At 40.0% G+C, this 15,301-nt stretch overlaps 1 protein-coding gene across 1 annotated transcript; it reads right to left on the reverse strand.

The window, feature by feature from the left end:
- Positions 1-11,494: 11,494 nt before the first annotated feature.
- LOC102206162 (transcriptional activator protein Pur-beta) lies at positions 11,495-15,174 on the reverse strand. The gene has a single exon (XM_005730627.2). It carries the CDS (start codon positions 14,714-14,716, stop codon positions 13,799-13,801), a length of 918 nt encoding a protein of 305 aa, XP_005730684.1. The 5' UTR covers positions 14,717-15,174; the 3' UTR covers positions 11,495-13,798.
- Between the last annotated feature and the right edge of the window lie 127 nt (positions 15,175-15,301).

Genomic DNA, 15,301 nt, shown 5'->3' on the forward strand with positions numbered 1-15,301 from the left:
CACATGTAATAACTTGCAAACTGTGTGTGCAGGTCCTCATTCATGTCACAATAATATATTTTTTTAAAAAGAATGGGTCACTCTCAGGAGCTAGGTGAATTCCAGAATGACACTATAATAGGATGCCACCTGTACAGCAAGTCCAGTTGTAAAAATATTGCTCTACTATATATTCTGCAAGTAACTGTTAGTGGCACTACAACTCAGTGGAAGTGACTGAGAATGACAGAAACTCGGCCATGTAAAATCACAGGGTCAGTGGATGCTGAGGAGCATAGTGCCCAGAGCTGGCAAACTTTCGCCAGTCAATGCTGGAAATCCCATAAAAAAGTGTTTCTGAAAAAGTGGTAAATATTCCCATAAACACGCTCCTAAACCTTATGCAATATGTCATTGCCAAATGGGAAAGGGTATCATATTACTATGTATTAAGATGTCACTCAAGTTCATGCATGTGAAGGCAGGTGAGCAAATACGTTAAACCGTACAGTGCATGTAAGAACACATTCTGGGAATTCTCCAATGACTTCTGTAAAAAGTTGTTATTTGAAGTTGTGTTTTACCGGTCTGCAACAAGGTGGAAGCACCATTTGCATATGCCACAAATGTGCAGCTTACACTGAAAGTTCTGCTTTTGTAAAAACCAGCCTGCAGTCTTGCATATACAGCTTTATGCAGAGAAAAAGTTGTTTTCTCTGAGCAAAACTATTCTATCATCAGAATTATGTCAACATTGATATTAATATAATATAATCTCACCCTATCCCCAATGTCCTCCTCTGTCATACGTCTGCCATCTGTCCTCGTGCCTGGCAGCTCAATCTTCAACATCCTTTGTCCAGTAGATGTTAAATATGGGGCCTAGACATTTTGTGGTGTTATAACGGTGCTCCCTTTTAGCACTGATATCTGTCTTTGTTTGATGGAAATTGTCTCTAGAAAAACACACAAATGTAACCTCTGTTACCAGTTTATTTGTGAAGACCTGTTTGGAAGCTTCACTTCAGAATTTTTGCCATGTTTGTTTATTGAAGCCAGAAGTTTCCACATTTCCACATTTATTGTTTGGATGAGCTTTAATCATAAATTGTATGTATATCATATATTATCTGATAAAAAATAGCATATAATATTTCATCTGTCCCAATTATGTAACAATTTAAAAATCAGAAAAAGAACTATATAGAGAAGAGTTATGAAAAATGTTATTAGAAAGCGCAACAGGATTATTCCACTTCAGTTAAAGAAAATACAAATTTTACTGCATTTATTTATAGCCTAACCCACCAGGTGAAGACATTGATGTCTGGGTGGAATGTTGTGACAAGAAATATGTTTTTTTTCAGTTACTCAGTATATTGTGACATAAATATGACAAAAAATGTTTAGCAATTTTGGACTCAAATAGATGAGGTGCAAAGGTTATATGCATTTCACTGGTGCATCTTAACACCAAATTGTAAAAGAATATGTTGATATACTTAAAAAATGTAACTTTAAAACCTTGCAGATTTCATGATACTAGATCGGGATAGAAGTTTGACATTTGCATGCCATACTTGATAAAGTTTCAGTTCATACCAGTCCATGTTTATCAATATTGCATGAGTAGTTTAGGAAACATGACCATTTCAAAAATAGAATTTTTCTCAATTTGGACATGTTTGTGAAAATTCAGGGGTTAAAAGAAGAGCGATACTGTAGTGTGGCACTGTCACCTATAAGTTCTCTGTCGTACGTTTGAATCGTTCTGTGCGCAGTTTCCATGTTCTCCCTGTATCTGCATGGAGTTTCTCCAGGTACTCCAGCTTCCTTCTGCAGAGCAAAGACATGCGTGGTTATGTGTTAAACCTGCAGCAGACTGGCAACTTGTCCAAGGTGTACTGTGCCTCTCACATCATGAAGTGAAGAAGTGAAAGAGGATGGACAGTTTGCAGCTCGAAGTCAATTTTGCTCAATAAACCGTTGAGGATCTTTTGTGGTTAAAATAGCCAAACACAGCCCTGTCTGCATAGCTGCTGCTGAACCACTGCATTTTACCAGTTTCAATTTTTAATCTCAGTTGACATATGATGTTGTAAAAACAATAATAATAATAAAAAGTCCTCACCTTTGTTCATCACTGCAGGGGAAATAATGCAGGCTGCAGGTTAGCAGCAGTTTGTTGATCTCTGCTGCTGTCGTGTGGCGTTTTAGAGGTATTGCCATTACCTGTTAAAGATAACTAAAATATTCCAGTATTATGAAGAAAGCATTATGTCCTATCAGTCAGCACTGACAATATAAACAAGTCCTGATATTGAGATGGCATTTAATTAACCTGCAACTGATGTTCCTTTAAATATACAAAAAAAGCCTAGTATGACTACAGCAATGAAGGGTACTTTCCAGTCTTGATAGCCCCAGTCAAATTTGCAACACTGGCATCTTTTATTCATGAACTTACATGTCAGTGAAGCATGCAAATAACGGCAGGAAGATGGAAAAGAAGAACCGCTTTATCTTCAGCTCGTCGGGCCAATGAAACAACAGGAACAACAGAAAGGTTCAGATACAGGACGGATAAGAATAGACACAGAGGCACATAATAAATAATAAATAAACAATACTGATAATGAAGAGACATGTGTGTGCGCGCGCATCTCTCTGCAGTTTAGTTCAGTGGATTGGAGCTCATCGTCTCTTCCATTCATGCATGGGATTAGGATGACGCTCTATCGTGTGCACAAAAAATGTACAGTTTGCCTGAGCGTGCAGCAGAGAGCATTCCTCACACATGGCAACATGGGCTAAAAATAGCCCCTCACTCACTATTATAGGATATTTGCTCAGCAGCTCAGGTCCACATTTGTTATATACATGCTCTCTTAAGTTGCAGTCATCCTTCATCACAGTCTTCTCACCATCATCTAAACCTGCTGCTGATGGATTTTATCAGACAGCAGAAGTGGAAACACTTGTATCATCAGAAACGCTAGAAACACACAAGCATTGCACACTCCATTGACTATATAAGCTGAATTTGTGCATCTCAAAGAGGGTTATTTGAAAAAAATTTAAAATCACTGCTTACTTTTAGTTTAATTGATATAAATGTTAATAATGCACATCTGGTTTTTAGCATATATGTACAGTTAATATTAGTCAGTCATAAGGTCACAAATGTACCTTAAATGAATTCAGCTTAGCCTGGTCACACCGAGTAATGGCCATGATCAATCTGATTTAATATATATACAGTATATGGGAAAGAATTAGGGATTATTATAGCGCTATATATTCATGAAAATTGTTTAAAATAGTTTGAACAACCTTTTTCTCACTTGAGCAATAAATCATTTACTGGGTTGCAGGCACAGGACATAAATCAGTGTATTAAATAATTCTAAAAATAAATATATAAATAAATATATTTACATATTTCTAGTTACAGTAAATCTACAAGGTGCGTCCAACTCATAAGGCTGACAGAAACATGAAGAGACTTAATGAATAAATTAAGACAACATCTGTCTTTAGGGCTTAGTCTTACTATGTGCTAAAAGCGTAGCATTAATTCAGATAAGCCCTGAAGTTAAACACAGCTGATCACTCCCAACCTCCATCAGCTTGACACGTAACATTCTACGTATCTACCAGCAATTTTGTTAAATACTGTATACTTGTTCAGCTGCTTGTTAATGCAAACCGCTAATCAGCCAACCACAGAATCGGATTTAGGCGTGTAGACATGGCCAAGACAGACTGGGGAAGAAAGGTCATTTTTAAGAGACTTTGAACATAGCATGGTTGTTGGTACCATTTTGGCTGGTGTGAGTATTTCAGAAACTGCTTATCGACTGGGACTTTCCAGCACGATGGTCCCTGTGATTTACAGACGAACGGCACGACTGCTTCAAGCTGATCAAGGGAAAAGTAACTAAAATAACCACGTTACAATGAAGACATGCAGAAGAGCATACTTGAAGATGTTCGAAGACATCTAAGAAGACCCTTAAAATGTTAGAGCAGCAGAAGACCATACTGGGTGCCACTATTGTCAGCTAAGAACATGAAACTGAGGCTATTTTTCAAATTGACTCACTAAAATTGGAGAATAGAAGTCTTGTTTTCTGTTGTAGGATCAAAATTTGCTTCCATCCCTTCATGACCACAGTGAACCGATCTTCTGATCATAGTAAGGTAACGTACTATGTCACAAAGCTGAAATTGTTTTATCGAATATGACAATATTTGTATCAATCAATGTACTCAAATGGTTTTCACAGTCACCAGATCTCAGTCTGTTAAAGCACCTTTGGTGTGCGATGAGATTCACATCGTGCACGCTAAGCCAACAAATCTGCAGCAACTGTGCAATGCCACTATGTCAATATGGACCAAAATCTCTGCGGTTTCCAGCAGCTTATTCTTTGTGCCATAAAGAATTAATGCTGTCCTGAAAGAAAAACGCTGGCCTAGCAAGGTGTGCCTAATAATGTACCCAGTGAGTGTAACTGCTGAATCTGGAATGTGCTATTCAAGCTGCTTTAGCCTGCTCACAGTTGATGCGCATCTGCTTTGTAACTCACATCCACTTCAGTTCCTCCTTTAACGCCATATCAGACTTAATCAGCATATCAGTTTCCATAGTTCTCTGACAAGAAACAATTCAGGCTGCTTGCACGCACTGTAGGCGCTAACTTGAGTTGAAACCACTGTTGTTTTTAAAAAGATTGTCATTTTTAAGCTTCATTGATTATGAGTTTGTAAGGCAAATGTCTAGTTTATGATTTTAAACAATATAAATAAAGTTTATTTGAGTAAAAATATGGAAGTGGTATGCTGTACAGCTTCTCTTAATTCTAGCAAAAGCCATTTTAACTATGTTTATTCAATCTGTTGAACTATAGTTAAAACAGAAAAAGTCATTTAATGATACCTCATTAAGCAATTAATTAATCACTTTATTACTTTTTTTGTCACAGTTGGGAGTCAAGTCAATTTTATTTCATTTACATAATGCCAAATCACAACAACAGTTGCTTCAAGATGCTTTATAGTGTAAGGTAAGACCCTACAAAACTTCCTAGGTAGGGAAATAAACCTGTGTGTTGTTGGAGTCAAAATATGTAACATCTTGTTAGGGCTCTAAAGCCCATATGCAGGGTTGCTTCAACTGATTGTAATCACTAATTCTGGCTCATGGCTCTTTCCAAACAACCGCTATAGACCATCTGCTGGGACAGGGGTTTCTTCTGGGGGGAACACTCAGCAGCTGAGTCATGTCTGCAACGTAATGCAACACACCCATTTTGAAATATACATGTGAAATGTCACACTTTTAGCTTCATTGTGATTCATGATGTTTAGTTGCGATATAGACCAAGAAGGCAAAAAATTGAAAAATTGTGTTTTATAAGGTTTCCAGAAAATCTGTACTGAAAATGCTTTCAAAACTTAAATATATGTTACATCATATACTACAAAAAATATCCTTTTTGCACCAACAAAGAGATTCCAAAAGTGCTCAGTTCAGCTGAAAATGTTTGCATATCACTGTATGTTATGCAATGTGTCCTTTAAAAATATGAGGATACTGAACATGTGAAGGACAGAAGACATGTCACGCCAAAAGAAAATATCTACAACAGATGCACAGTATTTTATTGTCATGTCCTAAAGAAATAAGAACATAACTCAGCAAAATCATAGCACTCATAGCTGAGAAATGCATTCGGTGTTTCATTTGATCAATCTACTATTCACCCACAAATGATGAGTCAGGTCTTATGGAACGATGACTCCAAATTTGAATTCAGAGGTCAGGAAAGAATTACACAATTCAATGATTGTCTACAGTCATGTTTAAGACACGTAGAGGCTCTATCATAGTTTGGGGCTTTGTTTTCAATTAGTGGTATTTGGCATTTTGTCTAAACAAACTGCCAATGCAGTAAAAGACCTGCATAGAAAAACACAATGGAACGCTATCAGTCATGGATTGGCCTCCCCATAGCCAAACCTCGACATTACTGAAGCAGTGCGTGATCATTTTGTCAGAGAAAAGAACAAAAGACCTCCAACATCCAAAGAAGAGCTTTGAATGTCCTTCCAGAAGCTTGAAGAACCTTTCTTGAAGGCTATTTACACGAATTATGGATTAGTTTGCCTAAGAGGGTTCCGGTCGCGTTGAAGAAAAAAGATGGCCACACCAAATATTGACTTCCAAGCTCATTAGAACAAATTCTGTTTGCTTTACATGCTATATTTTATGTATTTCCCCCTTTCTTGGCAAATTATAAAGAAATTGGGGTGGCTCAAGACTTTTGTACAGTATTGTAGATACAGATATATTCACATTTTGCATATACGAAATGTTAACATACTTGCATATATACATATCTAAGAACTGACTTAATTATACACATGTGTTGAATTTCTGTTACAACTGGATTTTGAAATTTGATAAATGATTCATACTGATAATCATCTAAGTAACTTAAGTTGCGTGTAAATGGAAGAGTCTGAAAAGATTCCACTCTTTGAAATGCGAGGGTGTGGTTGTATTATATTTAACTACCTACTCATATAGCAGACAAATCTGGGGCTAAACATGACAACTCAGAGCACTTTTGGCTCAGTTACAACACTGGTAAACGGCCCAAAGCTGGACATTATGTCACATGCAGATGTGCGTGGTGCAATCTAGGCAGATACACTTACCCTGAATAATTTGTGTCAGCCAAGGTCAAATTAGGATATAAGAGACCTGCACAAGTAGGACATAGTTGGACTATTATTACTGCCTGGGTACTAACAGTATGAAAGTGCATTAATATATTCATCATGATTTAGGTTTAATAGTAATTTAATTCCATTGTTAAGAATTTGCAAATAGAGCAACAGTATTTTGAGCATTTTAGACAAGGACTCATGACAAGTTAGAGCTGGTCATTGTAACTGTGAAGCTCAGTGGGTGATCTTTAGTCAATCCATTTTGATCTAGAATGAAACATTTGAGCAATGGTTCAATGAACATGTGACCAATAAATCATCTATCAATATAAAAGTGTTTTATGTTTCTTTTTCTGACAGAAAGTACTTAAATCACGCTGTCCTTCACACTGTTTCCTGCACTGATACTAAACATTTTCTGGTTTCTGGACATCTCTGACTCTGCTATAGACAATGAGTTCAGACTGATTCTTGAAGTTGGCTTTAATCATCAGCTGAGATGCTGCTTACACAACAGAACTGTTAAAGTAGTGATGCTGACGTTGTGTTAATGTGTGTAGACAAAATGCTCTATGACAGAGCTTCGTGTCACTCAGTGGTCAAAATACTGTAAGTCTGAACTGGTTTCATCAGGAATTGTCATGACCTTGTAGGGACCATAGTTGTCTGTCTCTCTGTGCTTGGTATGCAACAGTCTCCTGCCCAGGGTGTATCCTGCCTCTTAGTCTACAGCAGCTGGGATAGACTCCAGCACTCCTGTTACCATGAACTGGATATCAGAAGACGATGGACATACTTGACATACAGCCTCCTTCTGAAAATATCACTTCCTTTTCTCATCTACTCACATGCATCACCTGCAAGGTGGACTCCATACATGCATGGATACATTTCGCTGAGTGTGTCACGAGAGGCAGAGGTTTGGTGATGTCTTTAACCCCCACCACCTCATAGAGATCCAATCCACTGTCTTCTTCATCACCTCTCACACTTGTCTGCTTTGAATGATGGATGGGCAGCTTAGTGTGGCTTGTATTTCTGGAGCAGGCCATCAGGACACCAGCACCATGTGAAATAATCCCTTCTTCCACTGACACCCAGCTCAGCATGGTATTACATGCCCTTGAGCTGTACTCTCTCTCTCATTCTCTCCCATTAGTGCTCCGTCCCTCTTCGTTTAGCCTCTCTGCGCACTCTTCATCACTCTGAGCTCAGGGAGATCATATAAACTGGCTAACCCATGGCGGAGGGGGTGGTGCTGTTTGTGTGAACTTAAATGTGTATGTGTGGATGTAAGGCCCATGATGTTCGGATGAACTGCAAGGTTAGAGACAGTGGAGTACAAAGCAGGATTTAGCATCACTGCTGTGAATCACAGAGTGAACTGTGCTGCTGCTAAGCATCAAAGAGACGTACCTCCTGAACAGCTGCAACGATATTTGGGAAACAAAATGTGGTAGCAGACAGCCTGGAGATACAATGCATCATTACTACAAAGCTGGCACATTAAATCCGAGTCGTTCATGTTGTTCATGAATCACTGAGGTCATATTGAGGGTTTACTGAAAGTATGAGGTGCCTTTTTCAGGAAAACATTGAGTGCTTCTGATCCTTTTATTTAGAAATTGTGAAACTGGAAACGTAATCACATCTCTAGTTTGATCCCACAGAGCTCTGGCTCTGCTCTGGCTCTTATCATTTCCTCAGCGGCAGTCCTGACAAATCCTGATGAAACCAGTCCAGACGAAGCAAAGCAGTGCATCACATAGAAACGTCACTCTGAGCTCAATCAATTCGCTGACACGCAGCTGAACTGTTAGAAACCTCATGATTTCACAGCTTGACTCCGTAAACACGACCTCAGCTGATGATTAATATAAACGTCATGAACTGAGTTTTTTGAACAGAGTAAGGTTTCCATTACCCAGAAACCAGAAAAAGCCAAGCAGCTTCCCATATACATGTTCACCACACTGCACTGTGCTTTAGAGTAATATAAAAAGGCTCACTTATATACTTGCATACGATATTAACACCAAATAACACAATACTGTGCAAAAGTCTTGAGCCATACCTTATTTCTTTTTATTTTGCTAGGAAAATGTGAACGGTAGTCTTCATGAACTGTTATCCAGGCTTCTCGAAGGAATTCAGAGCTCTTATTTGTATATTGAACTTTTATTCCTTCCTTCTATTCGCTCTCAAGATGATCCCATGCTGCTCAGTAACGTTGAGTCAGGTCTCTCACTGATAGGATTCCATTGTGCATGTGTTTTCCCTCATATGCTTTTGCTGTATTGCCTGAGAGTTTGGGATCATTGTCATGCTAAAAAAAAAGGAAGCTGTTGCCAATCAGATGCTTTCCAGATGGTAGTGCATGGTGGATCATAATCTTTAGTTTTCTGCATACACTACTGGCTGTGAGGCATTCCTAAACCATGACAGAGTGTCCACCATGTTTTAAAATGGCTGTACTCACTAGTGAACCTGTCTCCGGACCTCCTCTGAACATACTGATGATAATTTCTCCATAAGATATGTTTCCTTTGATTTTCCGACGGTGTAAGTGACTGCACGTCTGTTCCAGTTAACAAACGCTTTACTTTCTGAACCATCCTGATGTGAAAGTGTGCTGTAAGGAGATTAGCTGGAAACTAAATGAGCCCGGATATACCTCATATAGAGGGATAATACCTTGGTCGTATGACTTATTATTGGAGATTATGTATCAGAATTTCAGGAGCGGGACCACGCCTCCAAACACACTCCTTCCGGTTGTCATCTATATAGGTTCCCCCAGTTCTGCAAACTGTTCATTCTCGTTTACGTTCCCCACCCTCCTTGTTTTCAATTCTTTAACTTCTTCACTTCTATTTAGTACATGGGGATCTGCCAGGCCCAGGAGCTGTCGCCCCAAACCGGAGCTCAATTCATTTAGTAGGTAAAGCATTCACCTTTACCTATTAAAACGCTGTCAAGCCTAAAATGACAATGTGGGCCCAGCTAGTGAAATGCTTTTTCAACTCACTGGTTAGCGCTGTTTATCCCCCCCCAAAAAACAAGAAAAAGATTTAAGTCAAATTGCGTATTGTAGGTGAAAAAGAGTAAACTAATTAAAGAAATTCATTTTATTTCAGAAGTCATTAGGCCTGTATGGATATCTATTTTTAGGAATGTTTTTTTAATAAGATAATAATAAACTACAATAAACTATCACGTTATTTAACATCACTTTTCTGCCTATGTGGGTTCTCTCCAAGTACACCAGCTTCCTCCCACAATCCAAAGACATTCATATTAGAATAACTGATGATTGGCAGTAGATCTGAATCTAAGCATAACGGGTTGTCTGTCTCTCTGTGTTAGCCCTGTGATATACTGCTCACCTCTTCAGAGTGTACCCTACCAAGCATCCAATGACAGCTGGGACTGGCTCCAGCCCTAAAATGGAAACTAGATAGATGGATGAATGTTGCTGCTTATCTTAATCTGCCTGTTGGAAGTTCATTATTATTATTTACATCTTCCTGTCAACAAGGTGTTTAAGACATTCCTCAGAGATTTGCATCCAGCTTTACATGACAGCACCACACAGTTGTTTTTTTTTTTTGATGACCGCACATCGCTGACATGGTGACATGGTGTGCTATCCTGCTGGATTAAGACATCTGAAGATGAATATGCTGTAGTCATAATGGGATGGAAATGGTCAGCAATAATGCTCAGATATGTTGTTAAACGACGATCAGCTGATGCTAAGGGGCCCAAATTAATATATAAGGCATGATGGATCCATGCTTTTATGTTGTTTGCAGCCAATTCTGACCCTCCCACCCGAATGTGGCAGCAGAAATCAAGACTCATGAGAGCAGGCAACATTTTTTTAAGCTTCTATTGTCCAATTGTAGTGAGCACATTTGCAAAATAGGTTCAGTTTACTGTTCTGTAGCAGTTTCAATGTTCAACATATTGCGCATTTATATATGCTTGTCTACATACCTCGGTTTATCAACAGTTGATTATTTGAGTTGCTGTTGCCGTCCTATCACCTTGAAACAGTCTGGCCGTTCTCCTCTGACAACAACAAGGCATTTTCACACAGGGAACTGGATGTTTTCTGTCAAATTTTCTATCAAATGCATTATCACTGCAGTTGATACTTTAGTGTAAAATTTATTTCATTTTTATAAAAGATAGACGTCTTAAATACAGATGTTTTATTGTCCCATCCTCACGACTCGTGACGAAGGGCTAGAAACCATTGTACTAAACTGGACTGTGCACAAAACAGACTCAGCCTTGACTTGTTACAAGAGAATAAGCTGCAGTCATACCTATATACCGGTACGTAAATTAAATAATAGAATACTTCTTCTACTGCTGATAAAGGGCTTCAAGGACTGATGTGTCATACCACGTCATATCATGTAACTCCACAAATTTTAAATGAAAAATTGTTAAATCATCTTGAAGCTACAGCAGGTAACTGTATCAGATTAATAAAGGTATTTCTAAGTAAATTCTCTCCTCGCAGCTTCTTAAAAATCTGAATATTTGATGGTTTTCTTATTATATTAAACTGAATATCAAGTTTTAGACTCCTGTTCAATCACACCCAGCATTACAAGGACATATTATTGACGTCTGGATAGTAATGAAAGCATTTTTGATTATATTGCTGAGGCTTTATGGGTTTAGGTAGCAAGTATATTGTTTGCTGTCTGTCTTTTGTTTTGGGAAATAAAACAAACAAACAAAAAAAAAAACACCACACCTCTCCTGAGCAAAAAATCTTTTTTTTTTATTTCTCGTTGAAAGGAACTTGGTAGAATACAGCAGAACACACATGACTGAAACAGCTGCCATTTCACGTAACACAGTACAGGAAGAAGGATGTAGTTCAATCGCATGTGTAATATCATATATAGTATACTCATATCAATAGAAAAGAAAAAAAAACTATTGCTCCCAGGTGTTTATTTTTTTCATATGGCATTTCTCTGCTGTGTTGAAGTGGGTAAAGTAAAATTCAACGAGAGGTTTTGCACACCAAAGGAAATGGGACAATGAGAGTGACATTTCCCAAAATATGTGGGAAAGTTGTGGCTTTTTTTTTAATTAGGCTGTGAAGTAAACTTTCTTTTGTCTATTGCAATGCAGAAATAAAACTTTAAACCGCTCTCAAAAAATATGGATAAATACCATTATACAGCAATCAGAATATGCAAAAGAAAAGAACACAAGGCAGCTCCGCGTAAGAGCAGGCATGCAAAAATGATCATATTTTAAAAAGGAGCACTAAAGACGAAATGTCGATGACTTCAGGTGTTTATGTTTGCGCCATTTGGCAACTGATGGAAAGCCAATTCATGACAAAACATGGGTTAAAAGGTGTGGACTGAAACGAGGGGACAACTCGATGCTCTGTAAAGTGAACTGGAGTGCTGAGTGTTTGCTGACAAACTACTTCAGTGAAGTTGTTTCTATAAATTGCTATAACATACTCTGTTATCAATTTGTTGTACTCTCTTTAATTTCCTCTAAGGAAAAAAAAAAAAAGACGTTAGGAAAAAAGCAGGTATGAAATATCACCCTGGACATTTGCATCCAAGTTTAGTGTTTTAAATAAGCCACTTTAGGCAGCATTATCTATTAAATGTCTCGTATTTCTAAGACATATTTTAATATATCTCTTTTGAAAAATAATTCTATCTATACTTGATCTTTTTTAGTAAGTAAATCTCTTCCAGTATATATATTTTTCTTTATGTTCCTTTAGGTACAGCACCCCATTATGGGTTTTAGTTTTCCAAAAGCACCTAATTTATGTTACAATCAGACTGAATAGTACTTCAGTCATTAATGGTCTGAGTTCAAGATTAGAGGATCCAAATGGTGAACCCTAAGTGAGTCAACAAGATCAATACCCTTGAGACTGTAGCTCAAGCCCGGCAATATTAAGCTTTTTTAAAATTCGTGACCAGTGCTACAGGCCTGAGCTCACTGCGTCCCCCTTTGAGAAGAAGGTCACAGGGGTCAGACGTGGCCATGCATCTTAGGAGACATCATCAGTTGCCACAGATGGCTCAGCTGCAGCAACTGGCTGACCAGATCTGCACCCAGAACCTCTTGAGGATGATGCACAGGCACAGGTAGTGCTGATATATATAGATATATACCCCAAAATACAGATGGGACTTGCCAGCCCTGAGACACAACGAGCCACGTGTGAGCAGGCCACACCGCAATTCAGCTATCGGAGCAAGAAGTCAGCACCTGAGGAATGCCCAGGAGGGAAAGTGGAAGGGTGCAAAACAAGGAGAGAAGAAGGGTGGGAGGTCATTTGAACTCATTTGGATTGTCTGTAGAATCCAAATGAGTCGTGTGCTTGTAACAGATCACCTTACAGGGAACCTCACTGGGCTGAGAGGATGTCCGGTGATGCCAAGGGTGCCACCCCACTCCCAGGTAGCTGAAACTGTGGCTCTGAGCGTTGTGGGTCTGTCTGGGCAAGCTGTTCATTACAGGTCACTTTAGACAAGAAACACACACAGCCATGGTGAACGGTGCAGGTGCTCTGGCTCACTGGCACACTGCACCTGCTGGTTTGGGTATGTCACATGTTTCACACTTCCTTATTATCATCACACAGACTACAGGTCAGCGCCAGGTGAGCTCTTACCATTTGATGTCAACTAGAAAGTGGTACCGGTAATCTACTGCTGTGTCTCTGCCAAACTTAATTTGCTGGGCTACATGTGAGGTCATATGGACAATCAATATATTTATATATAGATATATATTCATATATATTTTTTAAATCAAAGGGGAAATCTCATACAGGAGCTGACTACTGCAGTCTGCACTCAATTAGCTATAACATCCACCTAAACTTTATAACATTATTCTCTTATATAGACAGTAATTTCTCAGTCAATTATACTTTTTTTTAATTATTTAACTCCGGATTCATTTCATCATGCACAGAATAGTCGTTCCTCTCTCTCCGTTTCTCTGTTTATATCCAGGCTTTGCATCATGTTGTCAGCTCCATCACAAATAGCCACCACTCCTCTCTGCATCAATCGTCGTCCACATCGTCTCCCTCCGACTCCTCTCCGGCTCTCCTCTCGTACATCTTATCCCGGTGCCTCTCCTGGATCTCTTTCATTTCCTCGGCGTAGCGGCTGAACGCTCCCCCGAACTTGCTCCACGCCTTGAAGGGGATTGTTATAGAGTTTCTGTAACTGGGCTTTACTTCGCTCACCCGCAAGAAAACTCCATACTTGTTGGATCCAACGTCAAAGAAGAACCGCTTGGAGTCCACCATGATTGAGGTGCCCTCCGGAAGCTCGCTGTAGCCCCCGGCCCCTCCGCCACCGGCAAGCTCTTCCTCATCTCCCCCGTAGTCGTCTATCAACTTGGCCAAGGCGTCACGGAACTCTATTAAGCCTTGGGCCGGGAGTGCGATGGTTTGTCCAGCCTGCAGGCCAGCACCGGGAATGCCACCCACTCCGACTCCGAAACCAGGGCCTCTATTGACGGTCTGTCGGATCCGGAGAAACCGACCCCGCTGGTTCTCCTTTAGGTCGAGGTAGTATTTTCGGTTCTCACGCACCAGGAACTCGCTCTTCAAGGCCCGTCTAGGCCCGGTGTCATCCCCACCGGAGGACTGAGCAATCTGCTCCGGAGTACTAGGCCCAAGTTGGGCGTAGTGCTCTATGAAATCCCCCAGGTAGTCACGGAACTCCGCCGCAACTGACATAGAGAGGGTCAGCCGACTTTTGGAGCCGCCAGCTCCGACCTCGGCGATTTTGATGAACCGGCCTTTGGCGTTCTGCTTTACGTCAAGGTAGAAACGTTTATTCTGAATGTCCAGCCGCTTCGACGCCAGTTCCTGGGTCTCCGGTTCCCGCTGGTAATGCTGAAACCCGCCGCCTCCACCCCCTCCGCCACCGCTGCTGCCACCGCGCTCACTACCACTATCCCCATCCGCCATCTTCGCCACCAGCAGCCCGTTTTCTCTGCGTATCTTTGACCCCCACCCCCCTTGTTACCGAGCTCACGGAGGCAACCGGACGCTGACTGCTGAGCTCCGGTTGGCTGTTGTGCCTGTCAGTTAAAACATCAGACGAAGAGCCCAAGTTTTCATTCGCTATTTCTCCTGCCTGTCAAGACAACGTAACGGCTTTCCAGATGACATTCGAGGAGATACTGTATTTGCAATCCATAACTGCTTATTGATTATTTGTAGCATATGTTCAGTGGAGTACATGTCATTTAGAGATCATTTTACAGCCATAACTAATTCATGTATGACGCCAGTAGAATAATATACACGTTTGAAGACGTTATTCGTGTCCTTGCACTGAATTTCATGGATTTCACTGAATTAATCCGAGCTATAGCCCGCTTTGTTATGTATTTTGTACGGTTTTAGGATGGATGTCCCTGGAAGGACACTACACACAAACACACAGTCCCGCCTACTTCGTGGTTTCGTGCGCAAAGACAGGCACGATGAGCTTAGGGTGGGGGATGGGTGGAATTTCTGCAAAGGGCAAGGCTATTGGTTTAGACTGAG

This window comes from Pundamilia nyererei, unplaced genomic scaffold (genome assembly GCF_000239375.1).
Source record: "Pundamilia nyererei isolate P.nyererei 1_Seehausen unplaced genomic scaffold, PunNye1.0 scaffold00038, whole genome shotgun sequence".
Taxonomy (NCBI): domain Eukaryota; kingdom Metazoa; phylum Chordata; class Actinopteri; order Cichliformes; family Cichlidae; genus Pundamilia; species Pundamilia nyererei.

Bases quoted from the DNA above. Each gene is read 5' to 3' on its own strand.
- LOC102206162 (XM_005730627.2), bottom strand. From the start codon at position 14,716: ATGGCGGATGGGGATAGTGGTAGTGAGCGCGGTGGCAGCAGCGGTGGC.